The 16,433-nt window shown below is 41.2% G+C and overlaps 1 protein-coding gene across 4 annotated transcripts in view; it reads right to left on the bottom strand.

The window, feature by feature from the left end:
* BABAM2 (BRISC and BRCA1 A complex member 2) overlaps positions 1 to 16,433 on the bottom strand; it is a 457,075-nt gene that overhangs the window by 39,111 nt on the left and 401,531 nt on the right. For all 4 annotated transcript variants that reach the window (XM_064363957.1, XM_064363959.1, XM_064363960.1 and 1 more), the window contains exon 11: positions 2,186 to 2,339. In XM_064363957.1, the coding sequence (XP_064220027.1) occupies positions 2,186 to 2,339 (154 nt within the window). The remainder of the gene's footprint in view (positions 1 to 2,185; positions 2,340 to 16,433) is intronic.

Raw genomic sequence — 16,433 nt, 5'->3', positions numbered from 1 at the left:
GTCTACTGAAGAAAAACACACACACACACATACTCACACACATACACACACACCAAGATAGCTTTGCCATGGAAACCACAAAGACATGTCTGGTTCAGACTCCACAGCACATACCACAAATAACGCCCATCTTCAAAGGGTAGGTCCTATGTATACACAGGGGAAGCCCAGAAAATTAAACGATATCAATACTTTAAGCATAAAACATCCTTTATAACTCCTTTTTTCCACTGCATTTCAAGGTATCTAAGTCTTAATCATTGTTACTGGTTATATTTGCATATGCTTGTTTTTGTCCTTAATGGCATTTCAGACTTGGGTGTCATGGATAAAAAGAGAAAATAAAGGGAAAGAAGAAGGCACATTAGTTTCAGATAACAACTCAGGATTCCGCATATGAATGTGGGGCAGTCTTGGTTTCTAGAAGAAGACACCTTTTCATTATTTAAGAGTCTCAGGCTGGGTGCGGTGGCTCACACCTAATCCTAGCACTTTGGGAGGCTGAGGCAGGTAGAGCATCTGAGGTCAGGAGTTCAAGACCAGCCTGGCTAACATGGCAAAACCCTGTCTCTACTAAAAATACAAAAATTAGTCGGGCATGGTGGTGCGTACCTGTAGTCCCAGCTACTCAGGAGGCTGAGGCAGGAGAATTGATTGAACCCAGGAGGCAGAGGTTGCAGTGAGCCGAGATTACATCACTGCATTCCAGTGTGGGTGACAGAGCAAGACTCTGTCTCAAAAAAAAAAAGGGTCTCAAGCCTGCTATAAGTGAAGGTCTAGTACTACAGAAAAATACATGTGAGGCTGGGAGCCCCCGTGGAAGGGAATGGAGTCTCTCTGGGAGGAGGAGGCAAGAACAATAAGTCCTACTAAGTTCTTGATTAGTCATGGCTATTCAAGAACATTCCAGATCAGGAGGTCCAGGCTTTGCTTGTAGGTACTTTGAAACTGTCAGAAGTTTCATATGATAAAGGCTTTATTTCCCTTGCTGGGCTATAGATTCCATGAAGACAGGGACAATTTCCAATTTGTTTATCATTATATTCCTAGCATAGAGCACAATGCTTGGAACATGGTAGATGCCTAATAAATACTGGATGAGCAAATGAAGAGGATGCTTAATAGATAGTCTATATTTGTGTGATCCTTTGGATCTGAACATCCTTCAGCTGGGATCACAGGTGTGAAGCATATGGCTGTTCCAAGCGAGAAAGTAATAACCACATGCCACTCCATGATTTATTTTTGGAAACTATGATTTTGATCCACTGCTTCTTCAATCTAGGAGGCCACGGTTCATGAAGACTGATGTTCCAGACACCAAAGTCTTAAATATAAAAAACACTCAGCATATTTCTATATTTACCTATTCTGGATGACTGAAGTGAGAGCCTTCCACACTGAGAGGTTCATGAGCAATAGCTGCACCTCTAAACTCTAAACTTTAGCCACCTTCAACCTCTATGAAATCCTACTTCCATATCTATGTTTCTAGCCCTAAGCTATTTATTTGCATAGCTGTTTATTTGACCAAGAAATACACAGGTCTTACTTTAGGCAACTGGCTGTGGTATACACTGCAGAGATGCAATGAGGTATAGAATTCACAGAGATTCATTTCCATACGAAAGAGTGGCTACTGGCTCCAGGTATTGACTACTAAGCAGAAATTCTGTTTGTTTACTGCCACCTGAAATTTTCCATTTTTTAAAAAACTATAAAAGTAGCTGCCAACATTTTCATCATTTATGCCATTTACCCGTAACTTGAATTCCTACTTAGTATTTCTTCTCTACTCTAAATAGAGAGGTAGTTTTCTGATAAATTCTACATTCCATGAAAAAAAAGCAGTCACGGCTAATTTTAGAGACCAACAGAAACAGTAGAAAAAGGAAACACTTTCAGATATAGATCAGCTTCTTCCTGACAAAGTTACAAAGGGCCATACAGTAAATATTTTTGGTTTTCCAGGCCATACAGTCTCTGTTGCTACAACTGGCTCTGCCATTGTAGCATTAAAGCAGCCATAGATAACAAGCAAAGAAATGGGTGTTGCTGTGTTTCTATAAAACTTTATTTACAAAAATAGGTGCAAGGCAGGATCTAGCCTGCAGGCAGTAGCTTACCAACCTCTGGACTAGATAAACAAATGCTCTTATCTGTAGGAAATAACAGATTCACTTACTTTGCTCTTTTGGCCATTTCATTTCCATCCCATCTGGGGCTGTACGGATAATTTTTTTGGGCCTGGGAGTAAAGCTGTCCACTGTTGGTAAAGTGATAGACGGACTGAAATGTGAGCGTTGGCTGGTCTCGAGGAAAAAACAGAGGCAGGTCAACTGCAAAGACAGAAGAAAGAAAAAGAAAGTTAGAGCATAAACACATCTTAAGATACTTTTTTGACCAAATCAGAATGTTAGGTACAAAACTCTATTTGAACCACAAATACTGGCTGAGGCTTGGATGGAAGGTGTGTTGTATAGAGAGGGACCAAGAAGTAAAGTGACTCCTCCATCTTCAAGGAGTTTATAATCTAGAGAGGCAAATCACACGTGGGTGAAAATAGAAGGCATAACGTATAAGTGCTGTAAGAATGCTACGAAATGGTCACAGAAGCTTAGGGAAGTATGCCTGGGTGCCTGCGATCAGGTGACGCTCTCCTCTAGCACTTCCCTGGATCACGATTCCATAGCAGAATTCTCTTTATATCTGTTTTAAGTATCTGTTATAGCATAAACTCCTCAAGGGTTGGGCACTGTCTTCCACATCTATAATTTGATGGAGGAATCGGAACAGAGGCTGTTTTTCAAGAATGTATTTAGAAAAAAAGGTAAAGAGTGCAGGTGATAATCTTTCTACTTTATAGGATATGGCAACCAGACTACCAGGAAAAATGAAGTTATCAGTCTACTTCCAATCAAACAGTGAATTTTGATACTCAGCAGTTTCCATTTTTTCCATATGCATTACCACATATATTTATATCTCCTAAATCAGTGGGAGTTCCTTAATGGAATGCATCAGGGACTAATCTGAGCACTAAATATGTCTGCTGTGACGGTATAGGCTAATTCTAATCCTTGCTGTTAACATGTGTTAAAGCTTTATCTTTTCATTTTGGGGTTCTTTAACACGATTTTTAAAAGTAAAACGACTTGTTATTAGTTGAGGCAAATCATCATTAAAAACAGACTGTTTCAATAGCACATTCATAGAAGTATATAATGTATGTGTGTGTGAACGTTATCCACTTCTAGGAAAAAGAATAGGAACAGTATAAAAATAAGAAAAACACGTATAGAATTTTCTAGATTGACAGAGTACCTTTACACACTGTATCTAATTTGTTACTTAGAACTCCATGACAAAGACATTATCTTCAACATTTGCATTTAACAGGTGGACAAACCTAAGGCTCTAGGAGGTTTATTAACTTTCTCATGTCACAGCTAGGCAGAAGCAAGACTCAAATCTAGTCCCATGATTCAAACACTGGGCTCCTACTATGCCCCACATTGCCTTCTGCTCCAAAGGACACTGGCTTGATCTGCTTACGACTCATCCACTATGCCACAATTTAGGAAGCTAAAGTTGTCATTGTGAAGGGTGTATAAGGTTCATCTTTGAAGATATATTTAAAAATACATACCAGATAATTAGGCCAGGCACAGTGGCTCATGCCTGTAATCCTGGCACTTTGGGGGGTGGAGGTGGGTGGATCACCTAAGGTCAGGAGTTCAAGACCAGCCTGACCAACATGGTGAAACACCATCTCTACTAAAAATACAAAAATTAGCCAGGCATGGTGCTGAGCACCTGTAATTCCAGCCACTCAGGAGGCTGAGGTGGGAGAATCACTTGAGGCGAAGGTTGCAGTGAGCTGAGATTGCGCCACTGCACTCCAGCCTGGGAAACAGAGCAAGACTCCGTCTCAAAAATAAAGAAAGAAACAGAAATACATACTAGATAATTATACATCTATCACTATTCCAGTCTGGGGTCACATTCAACTTGGACTAGGTCCTATCAGCACTCAATGTGATTTCTTGAAGGAAAACTTAGGTCTGCATCAGACTCCTAAAGAGAAGCCAAAAAACCCCCAAGAATCAAAAAACCATCCCGTTGGGAGGGCCTCTTAGACCTCTGAGTACACTGACTCTGATGATGTCTGACTCAGTGCTGTAGGGGGTTTCTACAGATGAATCACACGACAACCAAAGAAAAGGGCACGATTTTGAATGTCCACTCTTTAGTCACATTTTTCAAGCACAATAGGGCAGTCTGAATGTGTCTACTTGTACCAAAGCAGAGATTTCATAATAGATAGGAACAATACAAAATATGAAAAAGATGGACTCAAATGATAAATAATTAAATTCAGAAATCGCTTTTGAGTCCCTCCATTTTGCAAAGCATGATCTGTAACATCTTCCATCACTCTGCACAAATATTGGTTTCTAAAATTAACTTTATATATTTTCTCATTACTACTTCCACTTCTGATTAATATGTATGTATGTATGTATGTATGTATGTATGTATGTATGTATTCATTTATTTTTGAGACAGAGTCTCACTCTGTCACCCAGGCTGGATGGAGTGCAGTGACGTAATCTCACCTAACTGCAACCTCCGCCTCCCAGGTTTAAGCAATTCTTGCGATAATCCCAGCCCTTTGGGAAGCCAAAGAGGGCAGATCACCTGAGGTCAGGAGTTCAAGACCAGCCTGGCCAACATAGTGAAACCTCGTCTGTACTAAAAATACAAAAAATTAGCTGGACATGGTGGCATGGACCTGTAATCCCAGCTACTTGGGAGGCTGAGACAGGAGAATCTCTTGAACCAGGGAGGTGGAGGTTGCAGTGAGCCAAGATTGCACCACTGCACTCCAGCCTGGGCAACAAGAGTGAAACTCTGTCCACCCCCCAAAAAATAAGAAAAAATAAAGGGTATTTGCATATACTTTGACTTCAGTTGTTTTATATTATGTACACTTTTGCAAATATAAAACAAGATATAGATTAACCTCCAAAGCAATCATTGCTAGCAGACAAGTACCATGAAAGCTTCCTTACAAGAGAGCAACAATTTTAAACAGTAGAACTCAATGACAATAATTTATAAAGGTAAAGCAAATATACTCATCACTCAGTATCCAAAGCAATGCAGATAATACCACAGGCTATGTGATTTTCAAGCTACTGGCTTCTCTGGGCTTTGGAACGTCCTCTATCTTTCGTTCTTATTATTTTGTTTTGTAGAAAATGAGCTGCTGGTATTAGCATTTTACTATGCTAAAAAATGATTTTTTCCCACCTATTTTGGAACCATCTTCTTTGACCCCCTAAATGCCCAAATAGCATCAGAAATAATCCAAAATGCAAAGGCAATTTATCTACCTGGGCAAGTGAGTTGTTCTGATTTTTAAAAAATGGCAGCAAGCTAATGTTGATATGTACCATGGTCCCCAAAAAGCACTGATTACATGATTATTTCTCCATGGAGATTTGTCTAACAAAGTGTAATTGTAGCCAATATTAAAATTTGAATACTTTCTCAGTGAACACGGTAAATGTATTATTAAGGGAGCAGGAATGGTCAGAGAACTTCAGAGATAAAACTGATAATTCACATATGAGAAAATAAAATTTTAAAAATACAAATATCTTGCTTCATTCAACTAAGTTGTAGCCTGTCTATATCAGTCAATGATCAACAAAACAATGGCTTATTTAAAAACATTCTGTGCATAAGAATGAGTTAATAACTAAAATATTTATGAGAAATATTTTGCATATTTCTGACAAGAATGATTTGAATGGTACAACTCAATCAAGATTTAAAAAATTAAAACTTGCTTGTCACCAAATGTTTCTGTCACTTAACTTTTGCCTATGGGTTAAGTCATGATTTTCTGATGCATAGTTAAATAATGACTTTAGGACTTCCACAAGCTAACATGCTCTGAAGGAACCTCCCAAATTCCAAGGATTTTGGGCTCATAGTTTCAGCTATATCAAAATTGAACACTTTAACCATTTGCTTTCTCTCTCTTTTTTTTTTTTTTTTTTTGAGATGGAGTCTCACTCTGTCACCTGGGCTGGAGTGCAGTGGTATGATCTCGGCTCGCTGTAACCTCTGCCTCCTAGGTTCAAGTGGTTCTCCTGCCTCAGCCTCCAAGTAGCTGGGATTACAGGCACCCAGCACTATGCCCAGCTATTTTTTTGTATTTTTAGTGGAGACAGGGTTTTACCATGTCGGCCAGGCTGGTCTCGAACTCCTGACCTCGTGATTTCCTCACCTCGGCCTCCCAAAGTGTTGGGATTACAGGTGTGAGCCACTGCACCCAGCCACCATTTGCTTTCTTAGAACCTACAGGCTCAGGTTTGATTCTTAGAGCAGAATCATCCCATTTGAGTCAGTTACTTATTGTCAGTATTATTTTGACAACAGCTTCCTATTTCCTTCTTCCTGTATACAGAGACTTGGTTGGCTCTTCATATACAGAGGGGAGGGTTTGCACTTGTTTAGTAGAATTTCAATAACCATTTCCTTCTTCTCCCCTACTTTTTTTTTCTTTTAGAGATAAGGGTCTTGCCACATTGTCCAGGCTGGTCTCAAACTGCTGGCCTCAAGTGATCCTCCCTCCTCGGCCTCCCAAAGTGTTGGGATTACAGGCATGAGCCACTGCACCTGGTCTCAATAACTATTTGTGAAGCATTATTTTCTTCAAGAACTCATTGAAACAAGTCACACCAAATGCTTCTTAATTCTGCACAAACGAGGCTGATCACAGGATGCATTCACAGGGCTCTGAAGCCCTGAGGGAAGGGAGGAAGAATTAAGCTCTGCAACAGCTGCCTCACTCTGGACAGTCCTTGCAGTGATGGGTTCTGTGGGTTACAGTCCCAGAACTTGTGGTGCTCTCCAGACAACAGCCAACCATGCAGCTTTGGGGGAAGAATGCACTGATAAACTACGCTGCCTCTCTGTGAACTCTGGTGAGGCCCAAGTAGTGGCTGCAGTTCCACCTTCCCAAGCAAACATGCTTCCCTGCCCCTAAATGCTCATCTTTTCACTAGCAGACGACTCCAGTAAGGTGGTATCGCAGTTCATAAGACTTTCTAGAAACTTCTCACTTCTCCAAAAACCTCAACAATGGAAAAATGAATAGCAAAAATAAATGCCTTACCATGCATCTGATTCCCAGGATAGCCTATCAGACATTCAACATTTCAGGCATAGTTCTAACAAGTTTAATTATATAATTTTTCCAGAAAAAAACAAAATGTATCCAATTATGGCAAGATGAGGACAAGGCACATTACCAGCAAGTAGTCATAATTCACAGTCTAGCACAGAGGAAGAATATAACAAATACAGGCAGGGTTAGGAGGGCTGAAAGAATCCCAGTCTGGCCATTTAGTGTAGGAACAAAAAGCTCCGTACATCCCAGTTGTCCCTTACACTATCACCACATAGTAAGTGATATTCACTCCCAATCTTGGTAGCAGTGGTAGACAGTTGTGGTTGCCTACCAACCACCCATTCTTCATTCTTCTTTCTTATGGGCAGAGCCTTCCTCTCGCCCCAGAGTCTGACAGTGCTGGATATCACTCTCTTAGCCTTCCATAAACCAAGACATGGAAATGTGACTCAGTCCTGCCAATAGGACCCGGAGGGAAGTGGGCTATGGGTCTTTTGAGAAATATTTTCCTCTCTGATTAAACACACATGTAAGGAGAAGCCCCCATCTCATTCTTCCCTTAGAGCTGATCATGTGAGGTCTTGAGGCTTGGTGTTGAGTCGCCCGTCTTGTGACCATGAGGGAAGGTCAGCCTGTCATCATTGTGTGGCTGGATTCACCATCCCTAAACTACCCAGCTCTGGATTTCTCGTTATGTGAGATGATTACAAATCTTTACTATTAAACCTCTTGTAATTTGGGTCTTCTAATACTTGCAGTCAAAGGTATCTAAGGAAATGTTATTTCCTGAAGCTTCTGTTCAAGATGGCAAGATAATTATATAATCTATTTCATAAATATTTCCACCAAGTATGGTTAACAAAGCCTCCAAGCATATAAATAGGAAAGTTTTAGTTGTCTGGAAAATTCAGTTTTGCAGGACAGTTCGATCCTTGAAAATGCCAAACAAATGAGGGGTTAACCATAATTGCTTCCCTGGGAGTCACATCATCAAATATTTTCATCATTATTCACAAGTTGGCCATTATTTCATTTCTTCAAACCTTCCACACTATATATTTCTGTGCTTGCCTCCGTGTTCTTGGGTCAGCAGGGAAGATACTCATAGATTCGCTTTGTGGTGGTTACGGTTATATTCCCATTTCCAGGCCTCTCAGGACATTCCAGTTCCTCGAAGCCTTGTTAGGAAACGTTTTAACCCCTTGTTGAATTGCTGTAAAGTCACTCTCCGATGAGAATTCCATTTGAGGCTGATTCTTCCTGAGAGCCATCTGTACACTTTTCATTCCGAGGCTACCCCCACAAGCAATGTGGGAAGCCTGCCCTATATTTACTGACCAACCCCAATCTTACTACCTACACACTAAACCTTTGAGACCTGTGGATTCCAACCACTGGAAAATTAACACTACATATCCAAAATACTCACTACAAGAAATAGCAAAGTAACATTTTCCAATTCAGAAGTATCTATTCAAGGTATCTCCATTTATTATCACTGCCTTTCATTTAAGTGACAAGAAAGACTAAATATTAACCAGATTTTGTTAAATGGGTTTGACTTTTCACTGGTTTAAACTGCTTGTTATATAATCATGTAAACAAATTATCTTTGGGTTTTTTTTTTTTTTTTTTGAGATGGAGTTTGCTCTTGTTGCCCAGGGTGGAGTGCAGGGGCACGATCTTGGCTCATTGCAGCCTCCACCTCCTGGGTTCAAGTGATTCTCCTGCTTCAGCCTCCCAGGTAGCTGGGATTACAGGTGTCCACCACCACATTTTTGTATTTTAAGTAGAGATGGGGTTACACTGTGTTGGCCAGGCTGATCTTGAACTCTTGACCTCGGGTGGTCCATCCATCTTGGCCTCCCAAAGTGCTGGGATTAAAGGCATGAGCCACCATGCCTGGCCTATCTTTGGGGTTTCAATATTAGCAAACTGAAGCTTGAAGTTTCTTAGATTTTTCTGCATATGCTAAAAAATCCTATTATGGAAAGAGCCAGCATGGTATGCCCTTGAAGTCAGATAAAGTGAGTTCAAATCTTGGCCACACCATTAATTAGTGGTGACATCATAGGCAAAATATTTCACCTCTTTGAATCCTGATTTTCTCAGGATAATAATTTATAAAATGAGGATAATAATTTATATCTCATAGTGTTTTTTGAAAGGATTAAATAAAAACCAAACAGGTACTCAGTATAAGTGCTCATTTCTTTTCCCTGTCACCCTTGTTAAAGTGTTTCTTTTTCCATCTAGCTTTACACACTGTTCTGTATATGTGAAATTTCTGATAACTACAGCATACATTTCAGGTTCTTAAATTCTAATTATTTTGAAATAAATCTTTCTAAACTTCACATCTCAGTAAATATGATATACTGAAAATAAATTAGCCTTCTTTGGAAGACAGAGAACACATGAAAAGTTATACACAATGGCCCAAGTGTTGAAGAAGATTGAGCTTACTACTTTACAAATACCTCCTACCGAAGAGCCCATATTCCCTAAATCTCATTTCTGAAAATGCACCTCAAGTGATTTTAATTCACCTCCCCAGGTAGGAATCACTGCAGAGAACTGTGAGGTCCCCAAGTGGAGGAGGGGCTGTGAATTAGTTATTTTAGTATTCCTAGCACTTAGTTCAGTGCATGACACATGAGAAACACTCAGCCTGCTGAACTGAAGGAAAGGCTCATATGAAAGACATGCAAATTAAAACCTCAATGAACTTCTACCCGTACCCATTAGATTGACAAACATTAAAAAACTGGAAAATACCCAAGTGTTGTCAAAGCTATGGAACATTGGGAATTCCCATTCCCTGATGATGACGATATAAATTGCTAAAACTCTTGTACAATAAAAGTGAAGGTGTACATACTCCATGACACAGCAATTCCACTCCTAAGGAACTACTGCATGTGCATAAGATCGCAGGAGAAGGCCTGATGTAGTACCACCTGTGTTAACAAAAACTGGAAACATCTTAAATGTCTATCAGCTGGAGACTGGATAAATACATCACGCATATTCTTTCACAGGAATACCTTGCAGCAGTTTAAATGAATGAGCTAGGGCTACATGAATCAACCTAGTTGAATCTCCAAGACCTAATGTTCAGTGAAAAGAGCAAGTTACAGATGAACACTGTTCAGTACATACTTACAAGGTTCAAAAACATGCACACATTACATACTATTTAGGAATGTCTAGTAATGAAAGCATAAAAACATACATGGGAAAGATACACACCAAATTAAGGGTAGTGGTTACCTCTGTGGGTTGGGAAAAGGGAGCGAAGGATGGGGCCACGTCTTGCAGGGGCACTCAAGGCGCTTCATCTGAATTGACAGTGTGCTATTGCTTTTTCTTTTTTTTTTTGAGACAGAGTCTCTCTGTCACCCAGGCTGGAGTACAGAGGCATGATCTTGGTTCACCGCAACCTCCGCCTCCTGGGTTCAAGCCGGGTTCAAGTGGTAGGATTACAGGCGTGAGCTACTGTGCCTGGCTGGACAGTGTGCTATTTCTTTAAAAAAGTCACAAACGGCTGGGCGCGGTGGCTCACGCCTGCAATCCCAGCACTTTGGGAGGCCAAGGCGGGTGGATCACGAGGTTAAGAGATCGAGACCATCCTGGTCAACATGGTGAAACGCCGTCTCTACTAAAAATACAAAAAAATTAGCTGGGCATGGTGGCGTGTACCTGTGATCCCAGCTACTCAGGAGGCTGAGGCAGGAGAATTGCCTGAACCCAGGAGGCGGAGGTTGCGGTGAGCCGAGATCATGCCATTGCACTCCAGCCTGGGTAACAAAAGCGAAACTCCGTCTCAAAAAAAAAAAAAAAAGAAAAAGTCACAAACGGCCAGGTGTGGTGGCTCACGCCTGTAATCCCAGCACTTTGGGAGGCTGAGGCAGATGGATCACGAGATCAGGAGTTCGAGACCATCCTGGTTAACATGGTGAAACCCCATCTCTACTAAAAATACAAAAATTAGCTGGGTATGGCGGTGTGCACCTGTAGTCTCAGCTACTTGGAAGGCTGAGGCAGGAAAATTGCTTGAACCTGGGAGGCAGAGGTTGCACTGAGCTGAGATCACACCATTGCACTCCAGCCTGGGCGACAGAGTGAGACTCCGTCTCAAGAAAAAAAAAAAAGTCAGAAGTGATTACAACAAAGTATGAAGATTTGATTAAGGTGGGTACATGGGTATTTGTTTTCATAGTCTTTATAAACATATGTAAGCTTTAAATAGTTATAATTTTAAAAAGTTTAAAAGCAAGACATTAATATTCATAGAAGCAGAAATCAGTATGATTTCATTTACATAAAGTTCAAAAATAGAAAAAAATGAATGATATATTTTTATGGACATATACTAGGTGGTAAAGCTATTGAGAAAATCAAGGGGGCAGTTAACATAAAGTTCAGGGTAGTGGTTCCTTCTGGGAGAGACACCCATAGGATGTCTATGATACTGGCACTATTAAGTTTGGTGGTGGTTTATGAGTTTTTAAACTGTGTGGGTATATTTTATATAATCGTGTGTGTGTGTGTGTGCGCATATGTATGTGTATAAACTGATAAATATTACTTTAAAAATGGGGGCATTTATAAAAAAAAAAAAACTAACAGGGTCAGGAAAAGTGAATAGTCTTCAGAAAAAAACAAAACAAAACACCACAGTAGGTAGAGGGCCAGGAATAATGAGGGTGTCCATGCCCTCGAGCTCATGGTCTGGAAAAGGAGACCTGGCAAGTTCAATAAGCACCTTCAGCTGAGCATGCTAAGACAATATAGGAGGCACGCATGTGGTGTCATGCAGGGAGAAGGGCAGCCAAAGAAGAGATGGACTTTGAGTTGGTTCTAGAAGGCTACAAGTTGAATCAGAATTGGAGCCTGGGGAATACCGCATAGAAAGGAAAAGACTCAATAAAGCATTTGATACTGTGTAAACATAATTCTCCAGTTTTTATTTTGCTCTTTTGGTATCATATATTCAATGTAGAAAAGCCATAACCTATCCCAGCACTTTGGGAAGCCAAGGTGGGTGGATCACCTGAGGTCAGGAGGTCAAGATCAGCCTGACCAACATGGTGAAACTCTGTCTCTACTAAAAATACGAAAATTAGCTGGCCGTGGTGGTGGGTGCCTGTAATCCCAGCTACTCGGAGGCTGATGCATGAAAATTGCTTGAACCTGGGAGGCGGAGGTTGCAGCGAGCTGAGATCACGCCACTGCACTCCAGCCTGGGCGACAGAGTGAGACTGTCTCAAAAAAAAAAAAAAAAGAAAAGAAAAGCCATAACCTGTCCTATCTTACCAGTGTTCCCCACTACTCTCCTGACCTTTGTAGGAGACAGAAATAGGTGACACAAAGATGAAGGAAGCAGAGGCTGGTATCAGGAAGCTCACAGGTCAAGTCCTTCTCCCTGTCTGGAGGGTGCCCCTTGTTTTTCTGGGTTTATCTGGTTTTACTCTCATCAAAGTTCAGATGATCAGAAATGCCTCTTCTCTGGAACTCTGCATGCTTCCAACCTGTGCTCCCAAGCAGGGCTCACTCAAGGTGAGTCGGCATGAGGACAAAAAAAAGCCTATCAGTGGCTGAGGCTGGGATGAAGGGGTCCCCAAAGTAGGAACCCCTCTGTCCCTCTGCTTCATCCACTCCTTCATCCATCACACACTGAGTAAGCAGATTCTCTGTTCCAGGCCCCATGCTGGAACTGAGGGTCCACATTTCCTGGAGAGGGGCCGGGTGTGAGCTGTGCCCCTCCTGCCTGCTATGCCATCTGGGTTCTGTGCCCTCTGGATATGCCTCCTACTTGGATCCTGGCCCCTTTGCTGCTCTGAGATTCTCATTTCCTCAGGCCTGGCTCTGTGTTCATTCCTTTCAACCTGTTCTTGCTTCCAACTCTGTGATGTAGTCCAAGCCCCACCTTCTTTCAGGAAGCCTTCCTTGCATGCTCCATCACTCAGTGATTTCTCCAGCCTCTATGTCCACATAATCCACCTCTCAGCTGGACTGTTGACAATTTCAGCATATTTATCTTTATGTTAGATCCCCACATGTGTGCGACTGGGGTAGACACACGGTAGGTAGTGGACACATATTTAGTGACTGGCATTGACTAGTGAGGAACTGGTAACTGCACTAGAAATGTACAAAGAAACATGCTGCTATGAGATACAGAAAGAAATCGAGCAAGAGAAAACACCATAAATAGCATTTAGTACTGTTTTAACTTCTATTTTTAAAAGAATTGAGTCACAATAAATAAACTCCTGGCCTGGGAGGATTAAAAAAGAAATCTGGCTAAATCAAGGAAGAGTTTGATTAAAAGAATCCTTAAATAAATTACAATGTATTCAAATGCAAAATAGCACTTAAAAATTGGGCAAAGTCTTGAAAAAGTCAGAAGCTTATAATTTCAAAGAATTCACGGACAATGTACTAAATGTAAATGATAAGAAGGAAAAGGGCAAATGAGGTGTCTGTGGTTAAAGTAAGGGGTCAGTTTAAAAAAATTAGAACAAAGCAGCTAGATACAAATTTGGGAATACTGTGACTACCCCAATGAGAAGGATGACTAATGTGGCTTTAGGAAGAAAAAAAAAGTTCCTCAAACGAATCTAACTTTTTTCCCTAAAGGATCTAGCTATGACCTTTATATTCTAGAGAAAATAACATGTATCCAAATTGACAAACATTCCCTGAGCACCTACCCTGGTCAGCTCTAGGGAAACCCAGCTGAGTAAGGCCAAGTCCTCCTCCCCACAGTGCCAGCATGTTCTCAACACACTGTTCTCAGGAAGGGACACGAGGATGAAGGTTGTAACAGAGGTGTTGACTCCCACATGGTAAGGGGCAAAGATACTCCGTCGAAGGGCTGCTAGGAGGCTTATTATATGAGATGGCTTTGGGCAGGGCCTTGAAAAACAACTAGGATTTGGACAGGCAGTGGCAGTGGGAAGACTATGGCTGGGAAGGGAGGGAGAGAGGCAAGAGAATCCGGGAAGAGGGAAAAGTGTTGAACATTCCCCAGTGTGGGAATACGGCAGATCTGGGTAGACGGAATACAGGCTGAAGGACAGAAGCTAGAGTAGAGGAGCCCTGGATAAAGCTGTCAAACTGTGGAGTGTTCTGAAGACATAGCGAAGCGCTGTGAATATATTTCTATAAGCCGTGTTACCCTTGAACATTTCTAGGAAGAAAAGCCTACACCACTCATTCCAGTGTGGCAGACATTTTCCTGTAATACCCCCAGCATGGTACAAATCCTTTAAAATGGAGAATGCTTTGGAAAGTATAATGTACACATCAAAAATACGTTATTATTTATTACTAGAAGGATGTGATTATTTACTTCTCAGTATAGGAACCAATTCCTCTTTACAAAACATCTCCTAAAACTTATCAGCCAGGTGTGGTGGCTCATGCCTGTAATCCTAGCACTTTGGGAGGCCGAGGTGGTAGGATCATGTTCAAGGGAGACTCTGAGTCGAGTCTTGATAATAGACTTCCTGTGTAAAAAATCCAGAGTCAGGCCTGAAGTTTGGGATCGGGTGTAAGACTGGCACAAGCCAGAGTTTAAATCAAACATCTGGCAGAGGAATTACGTGTTTCCTCATAAGACATGGTTAGAAGCTCTGGTTACCATGTCATTCCCCCATGCAGAAACCTTCATTAGCCTATTTTTATTTCTACATTATCCTTTCCAAGCAGTTTCCACGCTGTATTTATACCATGAAGGGATATTATAATTATAGGAAAATGTCTGACCCACTAGAATGAGTAGAATGGGGATATTTTCCCAAGAAGTGTTAAAAAGTAAGCCACTGAGTCTGTGAGATGGGTGGGGAACAGCTTATCTGGGTGAAGCCGACTGCTGAGTGAGGAAGGCATGTGCTCTGGAGATGGGCGTGCCTCCTTCCCCATTCCTAAGACTGGAAAACCTTTAAGTTCAACATTGGAAATGAAGGAGGTAAAGCATGCCGTACACTGACTGGCACACAGAAAGTGCTTGATAAATAAAGGCTGCAACCTAAAGGAACGTAGGGTTGGGAGAATGGGATACTGGGAAGAAAATGGTGTTTGGAATTTGACAGATCTGGGCTTAATTCCTCCTTTGCCAGTTGCTACCTGAGTGACCTCAGGCAATTGACTAAACTCTCTGAGTCTAGGTTTTCTCATCTTTAAAATGGGATAATACCTACCTTGCAAGGCTGTTGGATGGTTTACATGACATAATGAGTATATGCGCAGAACACTTGGCACATAGCAGGTCTTCATAAGTGATACCTATTATTACTCACTTTTCTCTTAGAAGCAATTAAAACAAACAAACAAACCTGACTCTATATAATTTCTTTTCTACTCTGATTTCCAGCTGAGAAAATACAACCAAGCTTTCAAAACAACTTGCAAAACAAGTTGAAAATTAAGCCTTCAACTTAGTTTTGTCCACCTCTTTATTTGAGGTAAATTCAGAGTCCTTTGGAACTCTTTACTTTTAATTCTACAATCTTCTTCCATCAAATAAAAAATTGTAACTCTAGAAAATCTATGCTCAAAGGGGGCCCTGTAGCCAAACCAGACCACATATCAGAAAAAGTTCTGAACAGAGAGGAGGCCTGATGAAATCTTGGTCAGACAGTTTTCTTTTGGGCTTTGATTATGAAATATTCTCCCAATTCTCATAGGTGCTTTAAGATAAAGGCTTTTTCTTTTTTGCTAACCAATTTATTTGTGAGTGGTTTTGTTTTTTTTTAAAAAGACCAGCAGGCCGGGTGTGGTGGCTCACGCCTGTAATCCCAGCACTTTGGGAGGCCCAGGCGGGTGGATCACCGGAGGTCAGGAGTTTGAGACCAGCCTGGCCAACGTGGTGAAAACCTGTCTCTACTAAAAATACAAAAATTAGCCAAGTATGGTGGCGCGTGCCTTTAATCCCAGCTACTTGGGAGGCTGAGGCAGGAGAATCGCTTGAACCCAGGAGGCGGAGGTTGCAGTGAGTCAAGATTGCACCGCTGTACTCCAGCCAGGGTGACAGAGCGAGACTCCAAATCAAAACAAAAAAAAAAACAAAAAAAGAAAAAAAGACCAGCAATATAATCAATCTTTGTATATTTAGGATTACCTATTTGGCCTGTGAATTATCCAGGTTTTTGTTTTCTTTTGTTGTTATTGTTTTTTGACTAGCTCCTTGGTCATTACTTCTATAAGCATGGGTGGG

This window comes from Aotus nancymaae, unplaced genomic scaffold (genome assembly GCF_030222135.1).
Source record: "Aotus nancymaae isolate 86718 unplaced genomic scaffold, 86718_ANA_hifiasm-v0.15.2.pri h1tg000057l, whole genome shotgun sequence".
In the NCBI taxonomy this organism is placed as follows: domain Eukaryota; kingdom Metazoa; phylum Chordata; class Mammalia; order Primates; family Aotidae; genus Aotus; species Aotus nancymaae.
The sequence above is the reverse complement of the archived record's forward strand: the minus strand, read 5'-3'. Positions and strand labels throughout refer to the sequence as shown.